The sequence below is a fragment of the Lissotriton helveticus genome, chromosome 7, assembly GCF_964261635.1.
Source record: "Lissotriton helveticus chromosome 7, aLisHel1.1, whole genome shotgun sequence".
Classification (NCBI taxonomy): Eukaryota; Metazoa; Chordata; class Amphibia; order Caudata; family Salamandridae; genus Lissotriton; species Lissotriton helveticus.
In genome coordinates this window covers 1,961,260,014-1,961,282,976 of record NC_136068.1, presented here as the reverse complement: position 1 = coordinate 1,961,282,976, position 22,963 = coordinate 1,961,260,014, and the positions used below count along the sequence as shown (strand labels likewise).

Below are 22,963 nucleotides of genomic sequence, written 5' to 3'. Positions count from 1 at the left end.
ATCACGTTTTAGAGCTCTCCTGTGTCAGTCCAGCTCCCCTTCCACATTCATACCTCCTAGGGTCATGTACCCCCCTATCTTTCCTTCTTTCCTCTTTGTAAAGCTGTCTTTTAAAATCAACATTCTTCTCCAAAATATAATTTTCGTAGTGAAGGTATGTTGTCATATCAACGGTTCTGTAAAATGACGTTTTGTCAGCTTGTGTTTGATAGGCTTACCTTCTTCATTTTAGGAATTAATTAAATTGATGCATTACTGTGTGACATTGGGTGGTGTCTCAGGGGACAGGGGACTCCCGAGTCCATTTGCAGCTGGAAGAGGGGGGCTGCTATATGAGAGAGAGAGGCTCTTTAGGAGGGGGCCTCCATTATCCCTTTGGATCCCCCTGACCTGTTCATTCTTCTGTGAACACAGGTCAGAGCAGCCAGGTCGCTGGGTGTCTGGTTCTGAGAAACAAACCAGCAAAATAACCTTATGTTCAGCCTCTGTGTCAATCCAGTTTGGAGGAGAAAAAACAGACTTAACAAAGCACAGTCATCACCATCAGCAAAACAAACGCATTATGTTGACCAACGGTGGTCAGATCCTTTCGAAGAGCGCCAATGCCCGGTAAGGATTGCTTATAGTCTATAGGATTGTCGAAGAAGATTATTATTTCGTCGTTGATATTTGCAGTGATCAAGTCCACTCAGCTCAGGTGATTGAAAGAGGTTTTATTGAAGATGGTACAAGATCACAGGGAGACCATGAGTAGATCAGATTAGGACCCCACCAGGAGCAGCCGGCAGGCAGCTCAGCCCCGTCGACGGTGACTTCTCTGACGGATCCCCAACATTCTGACAGCATCATCACATTAACATTCCACTGCAGGTAGATGAGCATTGCATTGACATTAGCAGGATATCACAATATTCTTACCCAAGAAAGGTGAAAGGAGAAGTGTTTCTAGGGAACTGGAGTGAACATAGAGTCAGAGTAACTTCCAACAACTTGGCAGAACTTTTAACACAATGCAACTAGTGAGTAGGAAGATCCACCAGTCACCTCGTTGTCCTCAAAAACCTTGGCTCCACTGCGATGCACCATCAACTCGTGTCCAAAACCAGACACAAGCGCCTAGACTGCATTCAGTCACAACCCTGTGTGTTCCCTGTGCCCAGTACAATGAGCCTGCGGCACTGAGAAGGGTTCACTGACCTCACGAGCCCTCAGTCTCTCTGCTGCTTCAGTAGATGTGTTCCATCAGCAGAGCCATGGCAGGTCTGCTGAGAAATGAAGCTTGAGGGAGCAGAGCAATCGTATTTCAATGTCCTCGTAGTAGAACTGACTGGACAATCAATGTCTTGTGTACTCTGTGTGTACTGGTGGAATTTGGGTTTCTAGATCACATCAGCCTCCAAGAATGAGAACTGAATGAATCCCACCATGAAAGCCAAGTCCTGGAGGAAAGCTTCTACGGCACTTCAGAAGCATTGAGGTGTTACCATTAGTGGCGGCCACCTGTAGGCAGGGTTTGCAGTGAATAAGCAGTGGAAGAAAGGAAAAGAAAAGCAATATAACACCAAGGACTGCCTGTGTTCACCCACTGGCTCAACCCAGGCTGATATACAAGTGATGTGTTGACCATCCATCCTATCTTCAATGTGGCCAGAACGGCCCGCGAGAGCTGCCGCCCAGCGAGGAGCTCTTATGATACAGCGGGGTGTATAAAGGAGGTCTTCGTTTCCAGGCAGTGTTCTTGGAAGCGGCTATCTCCATGACAACAGAAGGGGGAAAGCAGAAGTGTTTTAGTGAACTTGCAAATCATAGAGGTAAATCAGTTCGAGCAGGGAAATGTTTCCCTCGCCCATGACACACCACCATGTGTGTTCCTCTGGTGTGGAGTTTGATTCTGGATCACATTCACTCTTCCAACACACTGGGAAGAGACCCGCGCTCTTGGCTATTGGAACATTATCCAACCTGGCCTTCCTGGCTTCGATGAGCTTATTAAACGTATAACACGCCTCTGCTACCAAGGAAGACCCACCGGTGACCTCAGGACGCTCAACCACCTCAGCCTCCCTGTGCTGCACCAATCACCACCTAAACACATGCGTACAGCTTCAAGTGAAGTGAACCAGACGCAAAGCTCCTGGACTGCACAGCTGTGTGTCCTCCATGGCCAGAGTAAGACAGCCTCTGGGAAGCAATCACTATCACATAGAAAACGCCAGTCGGTTGGATGCTTGGATTGACTTCTTTTTAAAAGCAGAGGTACAGAATGTATAATAACTACTACACACAAAGGAATATGATACTCTTATTTAATTTTCAAAGTAATGGTACTAACTGCACAATCAATTCCATGTGAATAATTGAATAAAGTGCTTGTAGAACGTGCTGTCACTCAAAGAGAGCATCCTGGTGTTTACTTGAATCCCAAAATTGAGGTTGTACTTGATACAACAGGGAGTGAAGAACCCTGAGCTCCAGCTGGAGTGAAGAATGACAGAGGGGGTTTGGTGCAAGGAAGAACCAAGGGCCCGATTCACAGAACTAACTTAAGACAAAATCCTAAACTTACTACTTTTGGTATTCACAGAAGTTAGGAGTTTGTCTTAAGACCCTACCTCTATCCCACAACCCTCACCCCTACCCCAGCCTACAGACCGGTGCTTTCCCCACACCTACCTCTATCCCACAACCCTCACCCCTACCACAGCCTACAGACTGCTGCTTTCCCCAGACCTACCTCTATCCCTCAACCCTCACCCCTACCACAGCCTACAGACTGGTGCTTTCCCCAGACCCTACCTCTATCCCACAACCCTCACCCCTACCCCAGCCTACAGACTGGTGCTTTCCCCAGACCCTACCTCTATCCCTCAACCCTCACCCCTACCCCAGCCTACAGACTGGTGCTTTCCCCAGACCCTACCTCTATCCCACAACCCTCACCCCCTACCCCAGCCTACAGACTGATGCTTTCCCCACACCTACCTCTATCCCACAACCCTCACCCCTAAACCCAGCCTACAGACTGGTGCTTTCCCCACACCCTACCTCTATCCTACAACCCTCACCCCCTACCCCAGCCTACAGACTGATGCTTTCCCCACACCTACCTCTATCCCACAACCCTCACCCCTAAACCCAGCCTACAGACTGATGCTTTCCCCAGACCCTACCTCTATCCCTCAACCCTCACCCCTAAACCCAGCCTACAGACTGATGCTTTCCCCACACCTACCTCTATCCCACAACCCTCACCCCCTACCCCAGCCTACAGACTGGTGCTTTCCCCACACCTACCTCTATCCCACAACCCTCACCCCTAAACCCAGCCTACAGACTGGTGCTTTCCCCAGACCTACCTCTATCCCACAACCCTCACCCCTACCCCAGCCTACAGACTGATGCTTTCCCCAGACCTACCTCTATCCCACAACCCTCACCCCTAAACCCAGCCTACAGCCTGGTGCTTTCCCCAGACCTACCTCTATCCCACAACCCTCACCCCTAAACCCAGCCTACAGACTGGTGCTTTCCCCAGACCCTACCTCTATCCCTCAACCCTCACCCCTACCCCCAGCCTACAGACCGGTGCTTTCCCCACACCTACCTCTATCCCACAACCCTCACCCCTACCACAGCCTACAGACTGCTGCTTTCCCCAGACCTACCTCTATCCCTCAACCCTCACCCCTACCACAGCCTACAGACTGGTGCTTTCCCCAGACCCTACCTCTATCCCACAACCCTCACCCCTACCCCAGCCTACAGACTGGTGCTTTCCCCACACCTACCTCTATCCCACAACCCTCACCCCTACCCCAGCCTACAGACTGGTGCTTTCCCCTCACCCTACCTCTATCCCACAACCCTCACCCCTACCCCAGCCTACAGACTGGTGCTTTCCCCACACCTACCTCTATCCCACAACCCTCACCCCTACCCCAGCCTACAGACTGGTGCTTTCCCCACACCTACCTCTATCCCACAACCCTCACCCCTACCCCAGCCTACAGACTGGTGCTTTCCCCACACCTACCTCTATCCCACAACCCTCACCCCTACCCCAGCCTACAGACCGGTGCTTTCCCCAGACCTACCTCTATCCCACAACACTCACCCCTACCCCAGCCTACAGACCGGTGCTTTCCCCACACCTACCTCTATCCCACAACCCTCACCCCTACCCCAGCCTACAGACCGGTGCTTTCCCCAGACCTACCTCTATCCCACAACACTCACCCCTACCCCAGCCTACAGACCGGTGCTTTCCCCACACCTACCTCTATCCCACAACCCTCACCCCTACCCCAGCCTACAGACTGGTGCTTTCCCCACACCTACCTCTATCCCACAACCCTCACCCCTACCCCAGCCTACAGACTGCTGCTTTCCCCACACCCTACCTCTATCCCACAACCCTCACCCCTACCCCAGCCTACAGACCGGTGCTTTCCCCACACCTACCTCTATCCCTCAACCCTCACCCCTACCCCAGCCTACAGACCGGTGCTTTCCCCACACCTACCTCTATCCCACAACCCTCACCCCTAAACCCAGCCTACAGACTGGTGCTTTCCCCAGACCTACCTCTATCCCACAACCCTCACCCCCTACCCCAGCCTACAGACCGGTGCTTTCCCCACACCTACCTCTATGCTACAACCCTCACCCCTACCCCAGCCTACAGACTGGTGCTTTCCCCAGACCCTACCTCTATCCCTCAACCCTCACCCCTACCCCAGCCTACAGACTGGTGCTTTCCCCAGACCCTACCTCTATCCTACAACCCTCACCCCTACCCCAGCCTACAGACTGGTGCTTTCCCCAGACCTACCTCTATCCCTCAACCCTCACCCCTACCACAGCCTACAGACTGGTGCTTTCCCCAGACCCTACCTCTATCCCACAACCCTCACCCCTACCCCAGCCTACAGACTGGTGCTTTCCCCACACCTACCTCTATCCCACAACCCTCACCCCTACCCCAGCCTACAGACCGGTGCTTTCCCCACACCTACCTCTATCCCTCAACCCTCACCCCTACCCCAGCCTACAGACTGGTGCTTTCCCCAGACCTACCTCTATCCCTCAACCCTCACCCCTACCCCAGCCTACAGACTGATGCTTTCCCCAGACCCTACCTCTATCCCACAACCCTCACCCCTACCCCAGCCTACAGACCGGTGCTTTCCCCACACCTACCTCTATGCTACAACCCTCACCCCTACCCCAGCCTACAGACTGGTGCTTTCCCCAGACCTACCTCTATCCCACAACCCTCACCCCTACCCCAGCCTACAGACCGGTGCTTTCCCCACACCTACCTCTATCCCTCAACCCTCACCCCTACCCCAGCCTACAGACTGGTGCTTTCCCCAGACCTACCTCTATCCCTCAACCCTCACCCCTACCCCAGCCTACAGACTGATGCTTTCCCCAGACCCTACCTCTATCCCTCAACCCTCACCCCTACCCCAGCCTACAGACTGGTGCTTTCCCCAGACCCTACCTCTATCCTACAACCCTCACCCCTACCCCAGCCTACAGACTGGTGCTTTCCCCAGACCTACCTCTATCCCTCAACCCTCACCCCTACCACAGCCTACAGACTGGTGCTTTCCCCAGACCCTACCTCTATCCCACAACCCTCACCCCTACCCCAGCCTACAGACTGGTGCTTTCCCCACACCTACCTCTATCCCACAACCCTCACCCCTACCCCAGCCTACAGACCGGTGCTTTCCCCACACCTACCTCTATGCTACAACCCTCACCCCTACCCCAGCCTACAGACTGGTGCTTTCCCCAGACCCTACCTCTATCCCTCAACCCTCACCCCTACCCCAGCCTACAGACTGGTGCTTTCCCCAGACCCTACCTCTATCCTACAACCCTCACCCCTACCCCAGCCTACAGACTGGTGCTTTCCCCAGACCTACCTCTATCCCTCAACCCTCACCCCTACCACAGCCTACAGACTGGTGCTTTCCCCAGACCCTACCTCTATCCCACAACCCTCACCCCTACCCCAGCCTACAGACTGGTGCTTTCCCCACACCTACCTCTATCCCACAACCCTCACCCCTACCCCAGCCTACAGACCGGTGCTTTCCCCACACCTACCTCTATCCCTCAACCCTCACCCCTACCCCAGCCTACAGACTGGTGCTTTCCCCAGACCTACCTCTATCCCTCAACCCTCACCCCTACCCCAGCCTACAGACTGATGCTTTCCCCAGACCCTACCTCTATCCCACAACCCTCACCCCTACCCCAGCCTACAGACCGGTGCTTTCCCCAGACCCTACCTCTATCCCACAACCCTCACCCCTACCCCAGCCTACAGACTGGTGCTTTCCCCACACCTACCTCTATCCCACAACCCTCACCCCTACCCCAGCCTACAGCCTGGTGCTTTCCCCACACCTACCTCTATCCCACAACCCTCACCCCTACCCCAGCCTACAGACTGGTGCTTTCCCCAGACCCTACCTCTATCCCACAACCCTCACCCCTACCACAGCCTACAGACTGGTGCTTTCCCCACACCTACCTCTATCCCACAACCCTCACCCCTACCCCAGGCTACAGACTGATGCTTTCCCCACACCTACCTCTATCCCACAACCCTCACCCCTACCACAGCCTACAGACTGATGCTTTCCCCACACCTCCCTCTATCCCACAACCCTCACCCCTAAACCCAGCCTACAGACTGGTGCTTTCCCCACACCTACCTCTATCCCTCAACCCTCACCCCTACCCCAGCCTACAGACCGGTGCTTTCCCCACAACCTACCTCTATCCCACACCCATTCTTCTGTATTTCCCCAGCTCTCAATGTACCTCTTTCTTGTTACCTTTTTTCAGTTTTTTTCAAAGTGCTTCATTATTTCTTCAATGTAAAGGCTTTTAATATTTAGATTATTTTTCCAAAGTTTAGTTTTGGTCTGCTCAAGTTTTGAATCCAAACTTTTTGCATAGAAGGCTCAGAAAATGAATTGCAGTTTAAAGATGAACTCAAAAGGCATCAAAGAAAGTTTGAACCCAGCAGATTGTTTCTACCTGAAGACGTCTGTGGGGCCGTACCATGGCTGGTACTGGACAAAGACAAAAGCACACGCCAGGGTGACCAGGACACAGACACCATTGACCCCAATGGAGACCAGGAGAGGCAGCGAGATCAGCTTCTTGACATGTCTGTATGGAGCCAGCTGGGGGTAGGCGGTGGTTAAAGTAACTGAAAGAAAAGAAAACATGGACACCAGCTGTAGATGGCATCAGATGGGAACACCCTGAAAACAGCAATTAGGTTACAATTTTACAATTTCATGGACATGCTGAAGGACCAAAAGACAAAGGGTAAAAGTTTTAATAAGAGTTAAAAATGAAATGTATTGACTCATCATTCTGCAGAGGTTTCTTGTGCAATATTGCTGCAGATGTAAACCTCCAAGAAGTATAATGTGCATTAACAATCAGCCCCTTCAGATATCACAAGATGCATAGCATGACCAGGTATCATGGCATTTACACAGAGCCGTCTTTAGCACTGGTGGCTCCTGGTGCAACAATCTTTTCTTAGCACCCCCCCCCCCCATGATCTCCTGCTCAGAGTCCCTCACCCCCACCCGGCAGAAGGCTCCCTGATCTCTCCAGACCCCTCTCTCACACACATTTGTTTTAAAGCGCTGGTAAAGGCTGGCTTTTCTAATCCACTCAGCTATCCACTTTAAATACAGACCTGTTCCAGTGAGTAGTGTGGCTCACTGGTTAGAGGAGGCAGACCCGAGAGCAGAGGACGGCCCGGGACCAGGGTTCGATTCCCGGCGCGGCAGGTTTCTGGACCAGGGTCAGCGGACTCGATAATTCTCTCGCCTCGGTGCCCACTCTGATCAGCGTTCACACTCGGCAACTCTGGGCATTAGCTTACCTCATCTTCACTAACGGCCCCACCAGACCGCCGGGGATGCCTGGTCTCACCCTGGAGATACCCATTAAGGGACCATCTCTCAGGGAAGCCAGGAAGGGTTTCGCAGCGGTGGAAGCGCCTTGGGACCCTACGGGTAAGTAGTGCGCTATATAAATGCCTATACATTTACATTTACATTCTTTGCAGCAGGCACACTAACCCTCTGTGCTACTTTAAGGGGAGTGAAAACTGCCACTAGACAAAACTTTGATCTCTCTCTAGCAAGAACATTAATCACAAGAGTTACCATGACACATGTATTGCTGTCTGAAATCTGTAGGCACAAGGAACCCTGCACCAGCTGCTTTTAAATCGTAAGTTATTGCTAAACACAGTATCCCACCTGAGGTCAGCGCCAGGTGCTGCTGCACACGTCGCACTGCCCTACAGCCAGCCCTGCATTTACAAGCCAAACACTGCAAGATAACTGCAAACACTTGCAGCAGTGTCAGCTATAGCCTTCCCCACCCCCCTCTCTATGGCTAAAGCACAGTAACCCCTACAATACTCACATTCTAAAAACACTAAGAGCTTACTACTCTCTCAAACGCACATAGCTATTTACACCTCATACAACATACAGTTAAGCAAATGATCTCAGTCTGATGCTGATTCAAAGCATAATCTGGAAATTCCATCATGAATCCATAATAACCTACGAATATTATAATAAAACAGTCCAAATCCAGTCGACAATCAAAGTGATGTGTGTCTATGTGTCTGCATGTCCTTGTTGTGTGTGTGAATGTTTGTGTGTCTATGTGTCTGCATGTCCTTGTTGTGTGTGTGAATGTTTGTGTGTCTATGTGTCTGCATGTCCTTGTTGTGTGTGTGAATGTTTGTGTGTCTATGTGTCTGCATGTCCTTGTTGTGTGTGTGAATGTTTGTGTGTCTATGTGTCTGCATGTCCTTGTTGTGTGTGTGAATGTTTGTGTGTCTATGTGTCTGCATGTCCTTGTTGTGTGTGTGAATGTTTGTGTGTCGATGTGTCTGCATGTCCTTGTGTGTGTGAATGTTTGTGTGTCTATGTGTCTGCATGTCCTTGTTGTGTGTGTGAATGTTTGTGTGTCTATGTGTCTGCATGTCCTTGTTGTGTGAATGTTTGTGTGTCTATGTGTCTGCATGTCCTTGTTGTGTGTGTGAATGTTTGTGTGTCTATGTGTCTGCATGTCCTTGTTGTGTGTGTGAATGTTTGTGTGTCTATGTGTCTGCATGTCCTTGTTGTGTGTGTGAATGTTTGTGTGTCTATGTCTTATTGCATATACAGGTATTGGCACATGGATAGAGGTGCTTCAGTGTGTATGTATGTGTGAGAGGTGAATTCATGATACACTCAGAACCAAACTCTAGAGGGTGAAGTGTCCGCGCCAGAGACCTCTGTGATTGGGAGGGAGACGTGCAGCGGGAGTACAGGAGATCACCATCAACAAGAGAGAACACTAAATAGTAGCATGCCAAAACAGCACAAACATATTTATTTTTCACCAGAATCCCTGTTCCAGAATGGAGAGAGCAAACTCACACCCCTGGGAATGGAGAACTGTCTGTTTCAGGCATTGGGGATAATCTGTGATACATCAGATATCAGATAAAGCCAAGGACTGTTGGTGAGGAGAAGGGGTGAGAGCTGGAGATTTGTAGACAACGGAGCCACATGACAGGAGGACCAGTAGTGGAGAGGCAAGGAGTGGCAAGAATGTTTCTCATCCAATGAGAATGGAAGGGGAGGGGCTTTGCCAGAATGTTTCTCAACCAATGAGAATGAAAGGGGAGGGGCAGAGAAAGGAAGAGGGCAGGGCCGGTTGCTATAAAAGTCAAGCTTCTATCACTATGGATAGAGACTGGCCATAAAGCAACACCCTTTCTTACCATCATTTTTTGTTCTTTTCAGGTGGAAGGTGCTAGAGTCCTCCAGAAATTAAAGAAGCACTGGCAATGAGAAGCAAAGAGATGAAGTTTAATTCCTGTGGTTTAAGGGGAAGGGGGAGCCATTCAAACACAGAATAGCATTTTGCCCCAAGGAAGCCTCAGCTCAGAGTATTCGAGTTATGAACTGGGACTCATAAGTCAAGTTACAATGACAAACCTAATTGTGAGGATTAACAGTGTAAGGAAAAGACTCGTGACCAAAGGGATACTTCACGAAGAAGGTTAAATCTGTGCGTGGACATTAATACACCTGTTTGTCATAGCACACAGCCTCTCTCTGGATCTGTTTAATCTCAAGCACCCGCGTCTTTGTGTATATGGGTAAGAAAGATAGACTATTCATGTGTGTATGTGTGTGTGCAAGTCTATGTATGTGAGTTTCTGTGTGAGACTTAGGCCATGTGTTGGATAAAATGAACAGACAAGAACCCTAGGCAGTCCAGGATGTATAGGCAGTAGATCGGAAACAAAAATATCGTGGGACAAAACATTGTGTCCAGAATGTCGATGATAAACATAGGTAAGCAAAGTTTTACTATGTTCTGGCACGTGGTGGGAAACACACCGGTGACAGAAAGGTGAGCTGTGAATATTCTTTTCAGTGTCACTCTCTCACTCTCTATCCTCCCCTCTCCTTTGATGAAAAAATGGCGCACAATCTTATCTTCCTTTTTATCTAACAGGTTGTGCTTCACGTATTGACATCCCTCACCACCACCCCCCCAACACCACCAAAGCTCAACGTCTGAGTAATCTGCGATGATGCGTGGCCATCCTAACAACGCCTGAGAAAGTTGCTTCGGCACGTGGTGGACAGTATTTGAAACACGCCGGTGGCACAAGGTGAGCAGAGAGGCTTCTTTCTGCAGCAGCGACAAGTCACCTCTGGGCGGTGAGATTGGATAGTGTGCAGCAACCTGAGTGCGCATGAATGGACAATAACCTCCAGGCACTGGGAGTGGATGGGGTGCAGCAGTCTGGGTGCCCAGTAATGACAAGTCACCGCTGTGCAGTGGTAGTGCATGGGGTACAGAACCCTAGGAAGAAAAGAGCGCACAGACACCTACTTGCAGTGGGAGTTGATGGAATACAGCAGGCTGGGTGTGCATAGGCGCAACACAGAAAAATACGTGTTGCGTTGTATGTACTCTGCAATTACTAATTGTATACTATCTTTCAGATCACTACAGTTGAGGGTACATTATAGCCCAGCACGTAATTGGACACACACCGGTGGCAAAAAAGTGAGCTGCGAAGATTTTCTCCAGTGTCAACATTCCCTCTCCTGCTCCATCTCTTCCTTTCTCTCTCTCACACTTTCAATCTCTTTCTTTCTCTCTTCCTCTCTCTCTCTCATTCTTCCTTTCTCTCTCTTCCTCTCTTCACTCTTTCTCTCTCTCACTGTTTCTCTTTCACTTTTCAAGTTATGAACACTGCTGTCCAGAGTGCAGATTAATAAATCAAGGCTAAATTCAATGCTGTCCGCAGTATAGATCCAAAGCAGAATACAAGTTGAGACATCTGCTAAAAGTAGTGTTTGCAACAGGTAAGCAGAGCGGCCTAGGTGCACAAGGCCTCCAAATAAATGCGGTGCGAACAAACTATATTGTCCTGCATAATGATGCGATCTCTCCCCTTATTCACTCTCGTCTCTGAATCATTTTAAAGACTTGCTGGACCATACTGTAGATGTCAGCCCGCGGGCATTTATCTACAGACACCTCTTCAGCGCGAGCCTGCGAGAGGGGTGGGATGCATAAGTCACACTGCACACGTGTGAATAAACAATATTGCCAAGTATTATGTTAATTTGTAATCTTTCACCTCATTCAGTCACACCTCTGTCTCATATTAAATAGCATCTGTACAATAAGATAGGCCTAAGCCTACGAGCAGAGCTGCCCTACAGACTCCTGTTGAGGGTGATTCTGAGGGGGGTGGAGTACACTACCCTGAGTGTGCATGTGAGAATAAGCGATGTTTCCTTTACCTCATTCTAATTTTAAGGACCTACTGGACCATACTATAGACCTCAGCCACCAACAAGCGCTGCTCTACAGACACGTGGTGTTGGCTTTTAGGACACTGTAGTTAGCTCCTTACTGAGTGTACATGCACACAGGCTCCCGCCACTGCATTGCACGCGAACATTAAGCTTCTAGCATACGCTCTATTCCTATGTATATAAACATTACCATAATATATTATTATTTAACCTTGTGCTTTCTCGTGCACTCCAACTCCTCTTTGAACCACCATTACCACTAACGATTGATCGTACTTCAAAAACGAAGGATGCACTCAACTCCTATTATCTATCAAGCTTAAAATAAACATTCATTTACCTTCAAGCATTTACAGCATTACATTATTTCTCTCTTTACAGAAATTAATTGATTGGAGGAAAGGGGCTGAGCGGGAACTCTCACCAGCAATGCTGCCCTGAGCAGTGTAACACCTACCATTGAGGTATCAAGGCACCGTTCCATCGTGGAGACCTGCTCTTCCATACAGTGGTGGCAGGTGAGCTGTGAAGCCTTAGCGTGCAATACCTACAATTGAACACATTGCGGGGTAGGCACTGGGATGCAACACTCTGGGTGCACAGGTGCATACAATCGATTTTACAGTAAGTAGTAATGTACGACTATAATATCAAACAACGGTGATAACATTATCACTACTTTATGCCAGGAAACTGCTGTTAAAGCGACTATAAAGGATTGATAATATGCCCTTTTAAATTCCCATAGAATTCCAGGTTCACACCAAAACCTGAGCTTCTAAGAAAATTCACAACACCATATTATAAACCTCTTATTGTCGCTTTAACGGCGGTTTGCTGCCGCTAAAGCTGCGATAATGTTATCGCCCTTCCTTCATAATATGGCCCAAAATATCTGGCTTCATATATTTAATTTTAAAGACTGCTTAAAGCACACTCTATATCACAGATCCCTGCGTCATAGACAAAAGACTAACAGGCAGTAAACACTAAGGACTGAGTGCAATAAACCGACGCTCCATCTCGTCCTGCCTCTCTACTTTTATCTCTCCCTCCCCTTCTCACTTCCCACCCACTACCCTACCTTCCATTTTCACTATGATCTTTTAATTCGAACTAGCTTTTTTTTTTTTACCTCTTCCACATAGCACACATACTTATGTTTCATTTTTGTCTTGCAGGTTATCTATGCTGCTACCACTGGAGTCCATCCCACGTTTTGTTTATTATACTGTTCTATTAAAGTTACGTTTCTATTTAATTATTTCTGTTTTAATAAAGGATAATTAAAAAAAAACATCACTGAGTGTATACGTCTTATTTTCTGACAACATTTGACTATTATTTAGTGTGATAATCATCTCTTTAGAGAAGATTTTAAACTCAATACTATTTAACATTACAGTGGACCAACAAACAATAATGTAACTAACTCTTAGGCACATAAATCCAGAATAAGTATACAACTACAAGAGTTCTATGAGTGTATCACTTTATAACACCGTAAATACTGCCCGTGAAATCACAAAACAAATAAGGAACTGCCTAGCACCACCGAGGCTTCAAAGACTGCCAAGGCACGCCCTGCATATTAAAATAAAGATCCTGAGTATGACAATCCCGGACTTAAGTTGGCTTGAACTCCTCTTACAATTAGTAAATAATTTACGGGAAGGTGGCAGTCTCCTAGACTACAAAATGTCTCTGTACTATTCTGCACCCAATTCACATTTGACATTAACACAGTACTTAGGGGCATATTTACGAAGAAGCCGTTAAAATGATACCCCTTAATTTGTAAAAGAATAACTGACTGGGCTCAAAGTTTTACTAGGCAAAGAATGGTGTTTATAACTGGAAGTGTAATACACGGTCTAACTCTTTACCAGCTCTTCTACCTTTACAATAAGAGGCTGTAGCTGCGATTAATGGTTCCTATGGCAAATTTTGAAAAGTCAAGCACACGTGCTGTTTTGATTAGCAACATTGTGTGCTGAACTTGTGACCTGTGTGCTCAGATAACTGTTCCATGAACTGTTACTATGGTAACAGGCAGTAAGCAATTTGGGGTAGGGTTCAAAGGTGCTGGCTGTACAGAAGCAGTTATATTTACCCAGGATCTTCTACATGACAGAAGGGAAAGCAAACTAAGACGACAGAACACTATGTACATTAGGAGATAAAGAAGTACACAACTCTTCGAATTACCTTCAAAAGAGGGCACGAGCAATAGCCACTGATGTTACAAAACCCCATGTACTCAACAATGGGCAATTCTTTATCGATCCCAATCAGACACTGCTGCTTCACGTTTCACAGTATGCACTTCACTAAATACTTCGTGGCTATTTAAATGGGAGACGGGATTGTCCATATTCCAAAACTTAGGGGTCACATCCTGTATGTTAACATTGCGACGGGTGCTGCTTGAAGCAGCACCCGCCGCAATGTTAAAACTGCATGCATTGCATTTGCATGCACAAAGCGGCAGGCACCACGCGGTGCCTGCCGCTTTATGAATGCAAAACCCCCCATGTGCACCCCCAGCCCCCTTCACCCTGGGGGCCCACAAGGGCCCCCCAGAAGCAAAGGTCCACATGCTTTCCCACGGCAAAAAAAAAGCTGTTGAAAAGCATGTTTACACATGCTTCCTAATTTGGCTGGCGGTGTCTTGCAGACACCGCCACCAAATATCAGGCTACACCTCGCGGATCAGCGGCGGACGGACCTGCCGTCTGCCGCTGCTCCTACCGCCATCCTAATCTGGCGGGGGGTCTTTGTAGCCACTGCAGCGGTGAATCTGCATCCTCCGGGCCGGCGGTGGCTTCCGCCGGCCCGGAGGATGCGGATTCACCGCAATCGTAATCGGGCCCTTGGTTTGGATTTTGAAAGAGAGAACACGAAAACCTGCTCTCTCTTTCAAAATGCAAAGCAGATTGATTTTTCCTACGGGGAGCTGCATATTAGCAGGTCCCCGTGTGGAAAAATAATGGCAGCTTCTGAAGGACGCAGGGAGCTGGCTGGGACCATAGAGACATTGGGCTCCACCCACGGTCCCCAATGTTGTATATACGCCCATGGGATGGGATCCCGGGAAGAATAAAAATTAGTAGTAGGTGATCATTTTTTTTACGGTAAAATTAGGAGTCTGTAATGGGCATATTTACAAGGACAGCGTTAAAATGTTCTAGTGTAAACCTGGGCTTCTATTGGAATTCTCAAGAGCTTATTATTAAGCCCATTATGGCCGCTTTAGCTTCACTTTCCTGACGCTAAAGCGATGATAATTTTAACGCTGTCCTTGTAAATATGCCCCCAATATTGCGATAAATACAGCGATAATTCATGTTCGCAAGTAAAAAGCTTTTTAATATAAGACTGTGGACTTAGCATATCAATGAAACTCGCATATTAAACATGCTTAAGTCTACTTCAGAACAAATGTTAGGATCTGACATAAACCGCAATTAGCAAGAGTTTTGCTATCGGTCCTCAAATCCAGGGTCGCCTTGTAAATACAACGCTGTTGTCATACCTCCCTCTTCCTTTTTATATTCTCATAGAAACACCTACCTTTCCTCTGGGAACGCCAACATTTCAACTCATTGCAGATGCGAGGCGAGCCGTTAGCAAACCGGCTGCTAACATGCGTTAATGCATCTTAGCATCGCCTAGTAAACAGGACAATATAATTTTCACGCATTTTTAATTTTTTAATTTTATTCTGCAAAATGGCCCTTGTTAATATGCCCTCAAGTTTCCTATGACAGAGCGAGAACCTCGACTCCTGCCGTGCCATAGCAAACAGCAGTGTCCTGGGGGTAGGCACCCCAAGACATTCTTAGCCCTCTCTTTTTCAATCTCTACGTGAGACCTCTTGCCTTTATGGCAGAGCAAGCAGGCCTCACGATCTATTCTTACGCAGACGATACACAAATCGTCTATTCGCTATCCACCAACAAACATCTTCCTACGTCCTCTCTACAGTCCGGGTTGGAACAAATCGACAACTGGATGCACAGACATAAATTAAAACTGAATGGTGACAAAACTGAGCTACTTCTATTCGGCCCTCTCACCTCTCTCTGGGGCCCTCAACATTGGCCTCATCAGATGGGTCCCACTCCTACCCCTTCAGCCTCAGTTCGCAACCTCGGGGTCTTTTTCGACAACCAGCTGTCATTTAAGCAACATGTTGTAAAAGTCTCTGCCACCTGTACTACCATCATAAGGTGGCTGAGAAAAATCACGTGGATGCTTCCAGCTGATACCCTGAGGACAGTGGTCCAGGCCCTGGTCACCTCACGCATGGACTACGGGAACATTCTGCTTCTGGGTGCCTGTAAGGAGGTAACAAAGAAACTTCAGGTGGTCCAGAATATGGCAGTCCGCCTCCTCTGTAACTTGCCTGCCAGGTCATCGGCCTCCATCCATCTACGCAAGTTGCACTGGTTGCGCATTGAGAGCCGAGTAAAATTTAAAGCTCTCTGCATAATGCACCATATTAAAATGGGTAAAGCCCCATAATACCTATCCTCCTTAGTCCAGCATTATGTTCCTTCCCGTACGCTGAGATCCTCCACACAAAACAAGTTTCTGATCCCTCGGGTCAACAGAGCCAAAATGGGCGGCCGCTCGTTTGCTCTACTGGCACCGTCCTTATGGAACTCCATGCCCCAATCCTTGCGATCTGAAATCTGTTACTTGACATTCCGCAAAGGAATTAAGACCTGGCTTTTTAATACTTAATTTGTGTCCTGATTCCCTCTTAAACTCACTCACCTTCTGTTTTTCTTTAGCGCCGGGAAACCTTCGGGTAGCTGCGCGCTCAATAAATGCAATTATAATAATAATAATAATAATAATAAGACACAGCAGCCCCCCACCCATTTATTTTGTACCACTGAGGGACGGCGGTCCCCGGGCTGCAGAGCCCCTCTGGACCCCCGTCTAATTTAATATTTTAGACCCCGGGATTTTGCCCCCCCGGTAGCTAATTTTTAAACAAGCACTGGAGACTGCGCTTCGTTTTTATTTTTTTACGGCAGATCTATGCACACTGCACACATTGTGGGACCCCCCCTAAGCAGGTCCAGAGGGTCAAGATATTTCTACCGTGCCCCCTTTATAAGTTTTGAACACTTGTTCCACTGATTTCTTGACCCTCGTTTCTACCGAGGCACAAAATGGCTGCCAACACTTCCTGGTTTGGAGTGTTGACAGACAGTTGACAACCAATGAGAATGCAGCGCGTGATCCTAAGGGTGCGCTCACGGTGCGCTCAGGATGCGTGGATCCACTGTGGCCATAGATATATCTATGATTTTACTTTTGATTTTCTCAGGAACTACTGAACAGATTTACACCATTTAACCAAAGGGCACGAGTCTGAACCAAGGGCTACCTATTTACCAAATTTGTTGTAATTCCGTTCAGCAGTTCGGCTGTAGCCGCGATGAACGGTTCCTATCGAAAAATACATGGGGAAACACCTTTTGGGACCCCCCATTTTTTCTCAGCCCCTGCTTGAAAAATCACCCCGAGACTTTTAGGATAGGAGCCGACCGGAACAGGCCACCAGTTTCGAAGATTTCGTGAAGATTCGTCAACCGGCGCCAAAGTTATTCCAAATAGAATGTTGCGGATTTTCTATGGATAATAGGTCCTAACTATAACTGCGTACTGGCGACCGCCAGTAGGTAATATACATACATATATATGAGGTACGTAAATGTAGAGTTAAGCATAGTGAATCCTCACAAAGCTGCAAATGTACTGTCTATTGTGATACATATGATATTATATAGTACATGTGGAATGATAAGACATACATATGCTTGTAAAACAGATTAATAAAACAGCTTACTTGTCAGGTAAGTGGGGATGAAAATGGCCATATCGTGAATGAGATATTGATACTCTGCCAAAAAGGTTTTTTTCTAAGAAGAGAGAAGAAGGCATAAGTTAGTCAATGCATCGTTATGGATACGATTAGCCACAACTTTAGTACGAACACACGCTAGCATACAATTGAAATCACTGCCAGGAACAGGTCACTGTTGACACCCATTGCTACCTGCAATCATATCACTGTCAATGCAGATAAGCAGATCAGGAATGTGGGGTTTTCTTATTCATTTTAGTGGTGTGCTATATTGTTACTATGTAAGGGAAGATTTGCATTGTTCTGTGTTTTTTTACCTACTTGCTGTTCACAGAAGTACCAGCTTTTTCTGTCTCTTTCACAGCAAACTCTTAATATTTCTTTCACTTTGCAAAATGTATCAGTTTTTTTTCTGACAAATGGACCAAGGCTTCCATTGCGTATTTTAGGATAATTGCTAAATACATTTACAGTGCCTATAGATTACATATGAAACATTCTAACACATTTGTTAACTGACAGATATATTGTGTAATCTTGAATGAATTTAGGTAAGTCTATACACAATTATCCCAGGGCGAATGGATTATTACATTATTGCATTTCCTTCTGCTGAAGGACACAATCTACACATACAGCATGAGCATTTCAAAATAACAAAACATATAACTTGTAAAAATGCATTCTGACACTGTTGGAACAAAATTGATAACATCCCCTTGATGTCTAGTTACCGTATTTGATAGAAATAGAGGTAGAAGGCTGAAGAGGCCAAAGTTAGAGACTACTATTTATGGGCGATATATATATATATATATAGGCTATAGCGAGATATCACAATGTATGGGCGCCTCTACTATGGGTCATATTACATGAGATGGAACAGTGGGAGGAACATGAACTGAATCAGACCCCCTCAAACCCTCCCCCTCCTAAGGAAGCAGGAAGGTTAGATCATATCATCAATAGAACATGAGAATAACATCTCCCAACTATCCAAAGAGCTACAGTAGACCATATATCCTCTATATGACCATATATCCTATAACCTTCTAGACCACATATCCTCCCACGTCTATGATTGCCGGAAACAATTATTTTCATATGTTTCTTCTGTGAGGATCCGGTTTTTTGTGCACAATAATAAACAAGACATTTTGTATATGAAAGAAGTCAATGGTTTGATTTTTACCCAAAGAAGGAGAAGGGCGGACAGGAAAGCAGTGATGCAGGTGCCAATGATGTACTTGGAGATGCAGAATGAAGACGCGAGTGTGCACCGTCCTTCCCTGTTGAGAGAATAACACAGCGAGGTTAAAACGGTGCTACAGAAGCGATCTATGTAGATTCACACACGTGTAAAATCCATGGACCGTGAAATTGGAGAACATGGATTACAAGAGGTTTCCAGATGCTACTAGTAGTTTCAAGACTTTCTTAATCGGAACGGGAGGAACTGTGTAACTAAGACTCCCTCCTGTCTTAACGCAACCGTAAGCAGATATTTAATGCAGAGTAAAAACTACGGGGCATATTATCAACACAGGCCATAAAATTATCGCTGCTTTTATTGGCCGAAAACTGCCGCTAAAGCCGCTTTTGCGGCAGTTTTCTGCCGATAAAAGCAGCGATAATTTTATCGCCTGTGTTGATAATATGCCCCTACATCTTAGTTTTAGCAATATTTGAGACTGATCACTAAGACCTTGATGCATTTGGCACTCCATTTCAGTTTTACAACAATTATATGACTGTCAAAATTCTGTAAACTCAGTGGATTAAATGCATCTACAGAAAGCACCAAGGGGCATATTACCAAGGCGGGCGATAGGCAATTATCGCCGGTTTAGCGGCCGTTTTCGGCCACTAAGCAGCGATAACTCTATCGCTCTATTAGCAAGCTGTCGCTAACATCAGTTAGCGACAGCTCTTAGGCGATAGCGAGCAGTTTGGGGCCCGCTTTGCATGTCAGCGATATTTATCGCTAATGACATGCAAAGTGGGCGTACCCAACCTGTTAGCGACTGTAAGCAGTCGCTAACATCACTGTCGCTTATTAGCAAGGCAAGCGTAGCGATGGAAATATTCCTGCTATCGCCAAAAACCAACGCCTGCTCAGACCAGTTCTTAGCCATGTTATCCAATGGGAGGTGGATAACATGGCTAAGAGCATTTTGTCGCTAATACGTGAATATCGCTGTATTCTCAGCGATACTCACGCATTTTGCCTGATTTCCTCCAGTCCTGATTTGTTCTTTTTATCCTGGTTTAATTTTCATTTGTTATTATAAATGAACTGAAAGTACCAGAATACAAAATACAAAAAAAGCAGGTTGGTTCAGTCATACATGCCTTGCATGGGATAACTGAAGAGCTCTACAGATCACAAGCTTGAGTTCCAGGGCGGCGGCATCAGCAGAGCAGGTGCCCCTTGTGAAGGTCTGTGGGTGACTATCAGATCACAGGCTCCATTACTCTACCATCAGCTGTGTGGGCTGAGGCTTTCATCCTTCAGGAGTCTATTCCATGAGCCCCACCTATTTGGATGCATCACCCATAAAACAAAACTAAAGGGCAACATTCTGCTTTACAGTAAACCTGTGTGACCTCCACATTGCACACAGACCTCAGCAGGGGGTGTTTTTCTCACCTGCCCTTTAGACAAGTCCATTCCCACCTGTTGAACCAAAGCTGTGCTTGTTTTACATCCAGGTTCATGCTAGATCTTGCATCAGTTATCCCTCCATTCCCTCAATTCCTGAAACTCCATGTGAGTAGTTCCAGCACAAACAGCTGTAATCTTTCAACCATCTGTTTACTAAACACTTTCTTTAGTAAAAGCTTCAAAGATTTACATTTCTTTTGTTAGGTATCACTTTAGGAGGCTTGGATTTTTATATAACTAGTTTTACCAGGTCCAATTGCAAGATCTATAGAAAGAGCGACCTTGCAAGGAACCGTATAAGGGAGATACATATCATAAAAGTGGCGCGCTAGTATGTTTCTGTTGGATAAATGAAGTATCTCACGCACACTAAAAGTAAACATGGGGCATATTTACAAGCCCCCACCGCCACAGGAACGTCACTTTTTGTGACGTTCTGGTGGCGTTAGTCCCTTTGCCTTATTTACAAGGCGGTGTTATTCTACATAGGGCCCGATGTAGGTAAATCTAATTTACCACTTCTAAAATACAGAATCATACCGATTCGGTATTTAAGAAGTGGTAAATTAGAGGGAGGGAAATGTAGGTAATTCTGATTCGGTAAATACCGAATCTGTAAGATTCGGTATTTACAGATTCTGTAAATACCGAATCAGTATCCCCCATTGATTCCTATGGGCCTTAAAGCCCATAGGAATCAATGTGGAATACCGATTCGGTAACTATCTATTCTTGCAAGGGTGCAGGGGGTGTCACTTTGACACCCTCTTGCACCCCAATTACAGGCATGTGTGCCATGTGGCAGACAGGCATGCCCTAAGGGCATGTCTGTGTGTCACATGGCACAGGTGTGCATGCACACCTGGATTCGGTATTTCACCACCCAATTGGATTGGGTGGTAAAATACTGACTCCTAAAGGCCTGTGGGACTCAGAAGAGTCCCACCTACATCTGGAAGGTACCGAATCGGTAAAAATACAGAATCTGTAAAATCTGGCCCCCTACATCTCAAAATGCCAAATACCGGTCGGAAACGGACGAATGCGGCCGTTTCCGACCGGTATTTGCCACCTACATCGGGCCCTTAATGTGGCTTGCCGCCACCTTGTGAATAAAGCCCCCTTTCTTGCAGCACTGAGCGTGAAAGGGGCGGGCAATGGGTGTTGTAGCGGGCTCTTCACAACATCACCTATCCATGTCCATGCTGTGCCCTATTTACAAGGGTGGGGTATAAAGAAGGCATCACCAAAAATAAGACGAGGGAAAATCTGGTCTTAACCTGGCAAAACAATGAGAAATGTAAATGTACAGGAATTTATAAAGCGCAAATCACCAAGCGGTTTCTAAGCGCCTGCTTTGGGAACCCGTCCTGGTAGGCCAGGCATCCCGCCACGAGGGGCCGATGTGGAGATTAAGCAAGCTATTGCCCAGAGTCGCAAAGTGTGAACCCGTGAATCGAGTAGGCATCGGAGCGAGAATTGTCGAGTCCATGGACATTTTAGGACTCAAGACCCTGCCGAGCCAGGAATCGAACCCTGGTCCCGGGCTGACCTCTGCTTCCAGGTCTGCCGCCTCTAACCAGTGAGCCACACTTCTCCACACTTCTCAGAAATGATGAATGTCTCCTAGTTTTGCTGTGTATATGTGCGCAGCATTCTGCAGCACATATAGAAAAAGAAAATTGGTGTCCTTTCCTGCAGATAAACAATCATTTTAAACTGATGAGTCGTGACTTCTACGTGTGCTGCATAAAGCAGAACACATACAAGTTACAAATCGAAACCACTGGCTGTTTATGTGCAGGAACAATCGTTCCCCGCACGTTCCCCACACTCGCACTATGGTGCCCACGTTGGCAATAAGAAGCTAAATTTAGGGCCAGTGCTAGGGGAAATGCAGGAGTGTACCACAGTCTTGTAAATACGGTGCATCTCTGCGTTTTCAGAATGGCGGAACGCGGCACTAGCAATTGTAGCTGAACGCCATGCTCCGCCATTCTCTTGTAAATATGACCCTTATTTCCAGAGGCGCTTTGGACATGAGCTTCAGGTGCAGCATTGTCTGTCATGTGATTGGCCGAGGAGGTCCCTGAGAGTGCCTTGGATGTTGTGCCCCGCTGTGTGTTTCTGGGGTCAAAGGTTGGGATGAAGGATGAGTTGGAAATAAACTGCAATCATAGGGAGGTGATGATGCATTCCAGTTTTAGAAAACATCTGCTTATATTTTGATTATCTAATACAAACATCTCTCCATTGTGGAGTGAAGCCTTTCCCTGTGGGGGCCACAATCAGCTGTCAATGGTCTCCTTGGATATTGTGGGTTTGCTGATTTTTTTTAAAACTAAGATTGGTTTGCCTTTGTCAGTAAATGCACCTTACCTCACCACAGGACAAGAAACATGAGCTGAGGAAAGAATATCTGTGTGGATGGATCTTCAGCTCATGCAACAGATGCCTGTCCCTGCTTGGAAGCAACGTCAAAGGTGGATCACTTGTTTTTTGGCCACCTCA

The 22,963-nt window shown here is 47.0% G+C and overlaps 1 protein-coding gene across 1 annotated transcript in view; it reads right to left on the bottom strand.

Moving 5' to 3' along the window:
• The window catches only part of LOC144770018 (putative cation-transporting ATPase 13A4), a 380,863-nt gene that overhangs the window by 117,620 nt on the left and 240,280 nt on the right, over nucleotides 1-22,963 (bottom strand). Inside the window, exons 22-24 of the mRNA XM_078654211.1 lie at nucleotides 18,980-19,076; nucleotides 17,770-17,842; nucleotides 7,063-7,237 (exon numbers count right to left, since the gene is read on the bottom strand). Coding sequence (XP_078510337.1) covers nucleotides 7,063-7,237; nucleotides 17,770-17,842; nucleotides 18,980-19,076 — 345 coding nt within the window. The remainder of the gene's footprint in view (nucleotides 1-7,062; nucleotides 7,238-17,769; nucleotides 17,843-18,979; nucleotides 19,077-22,963) is intronic.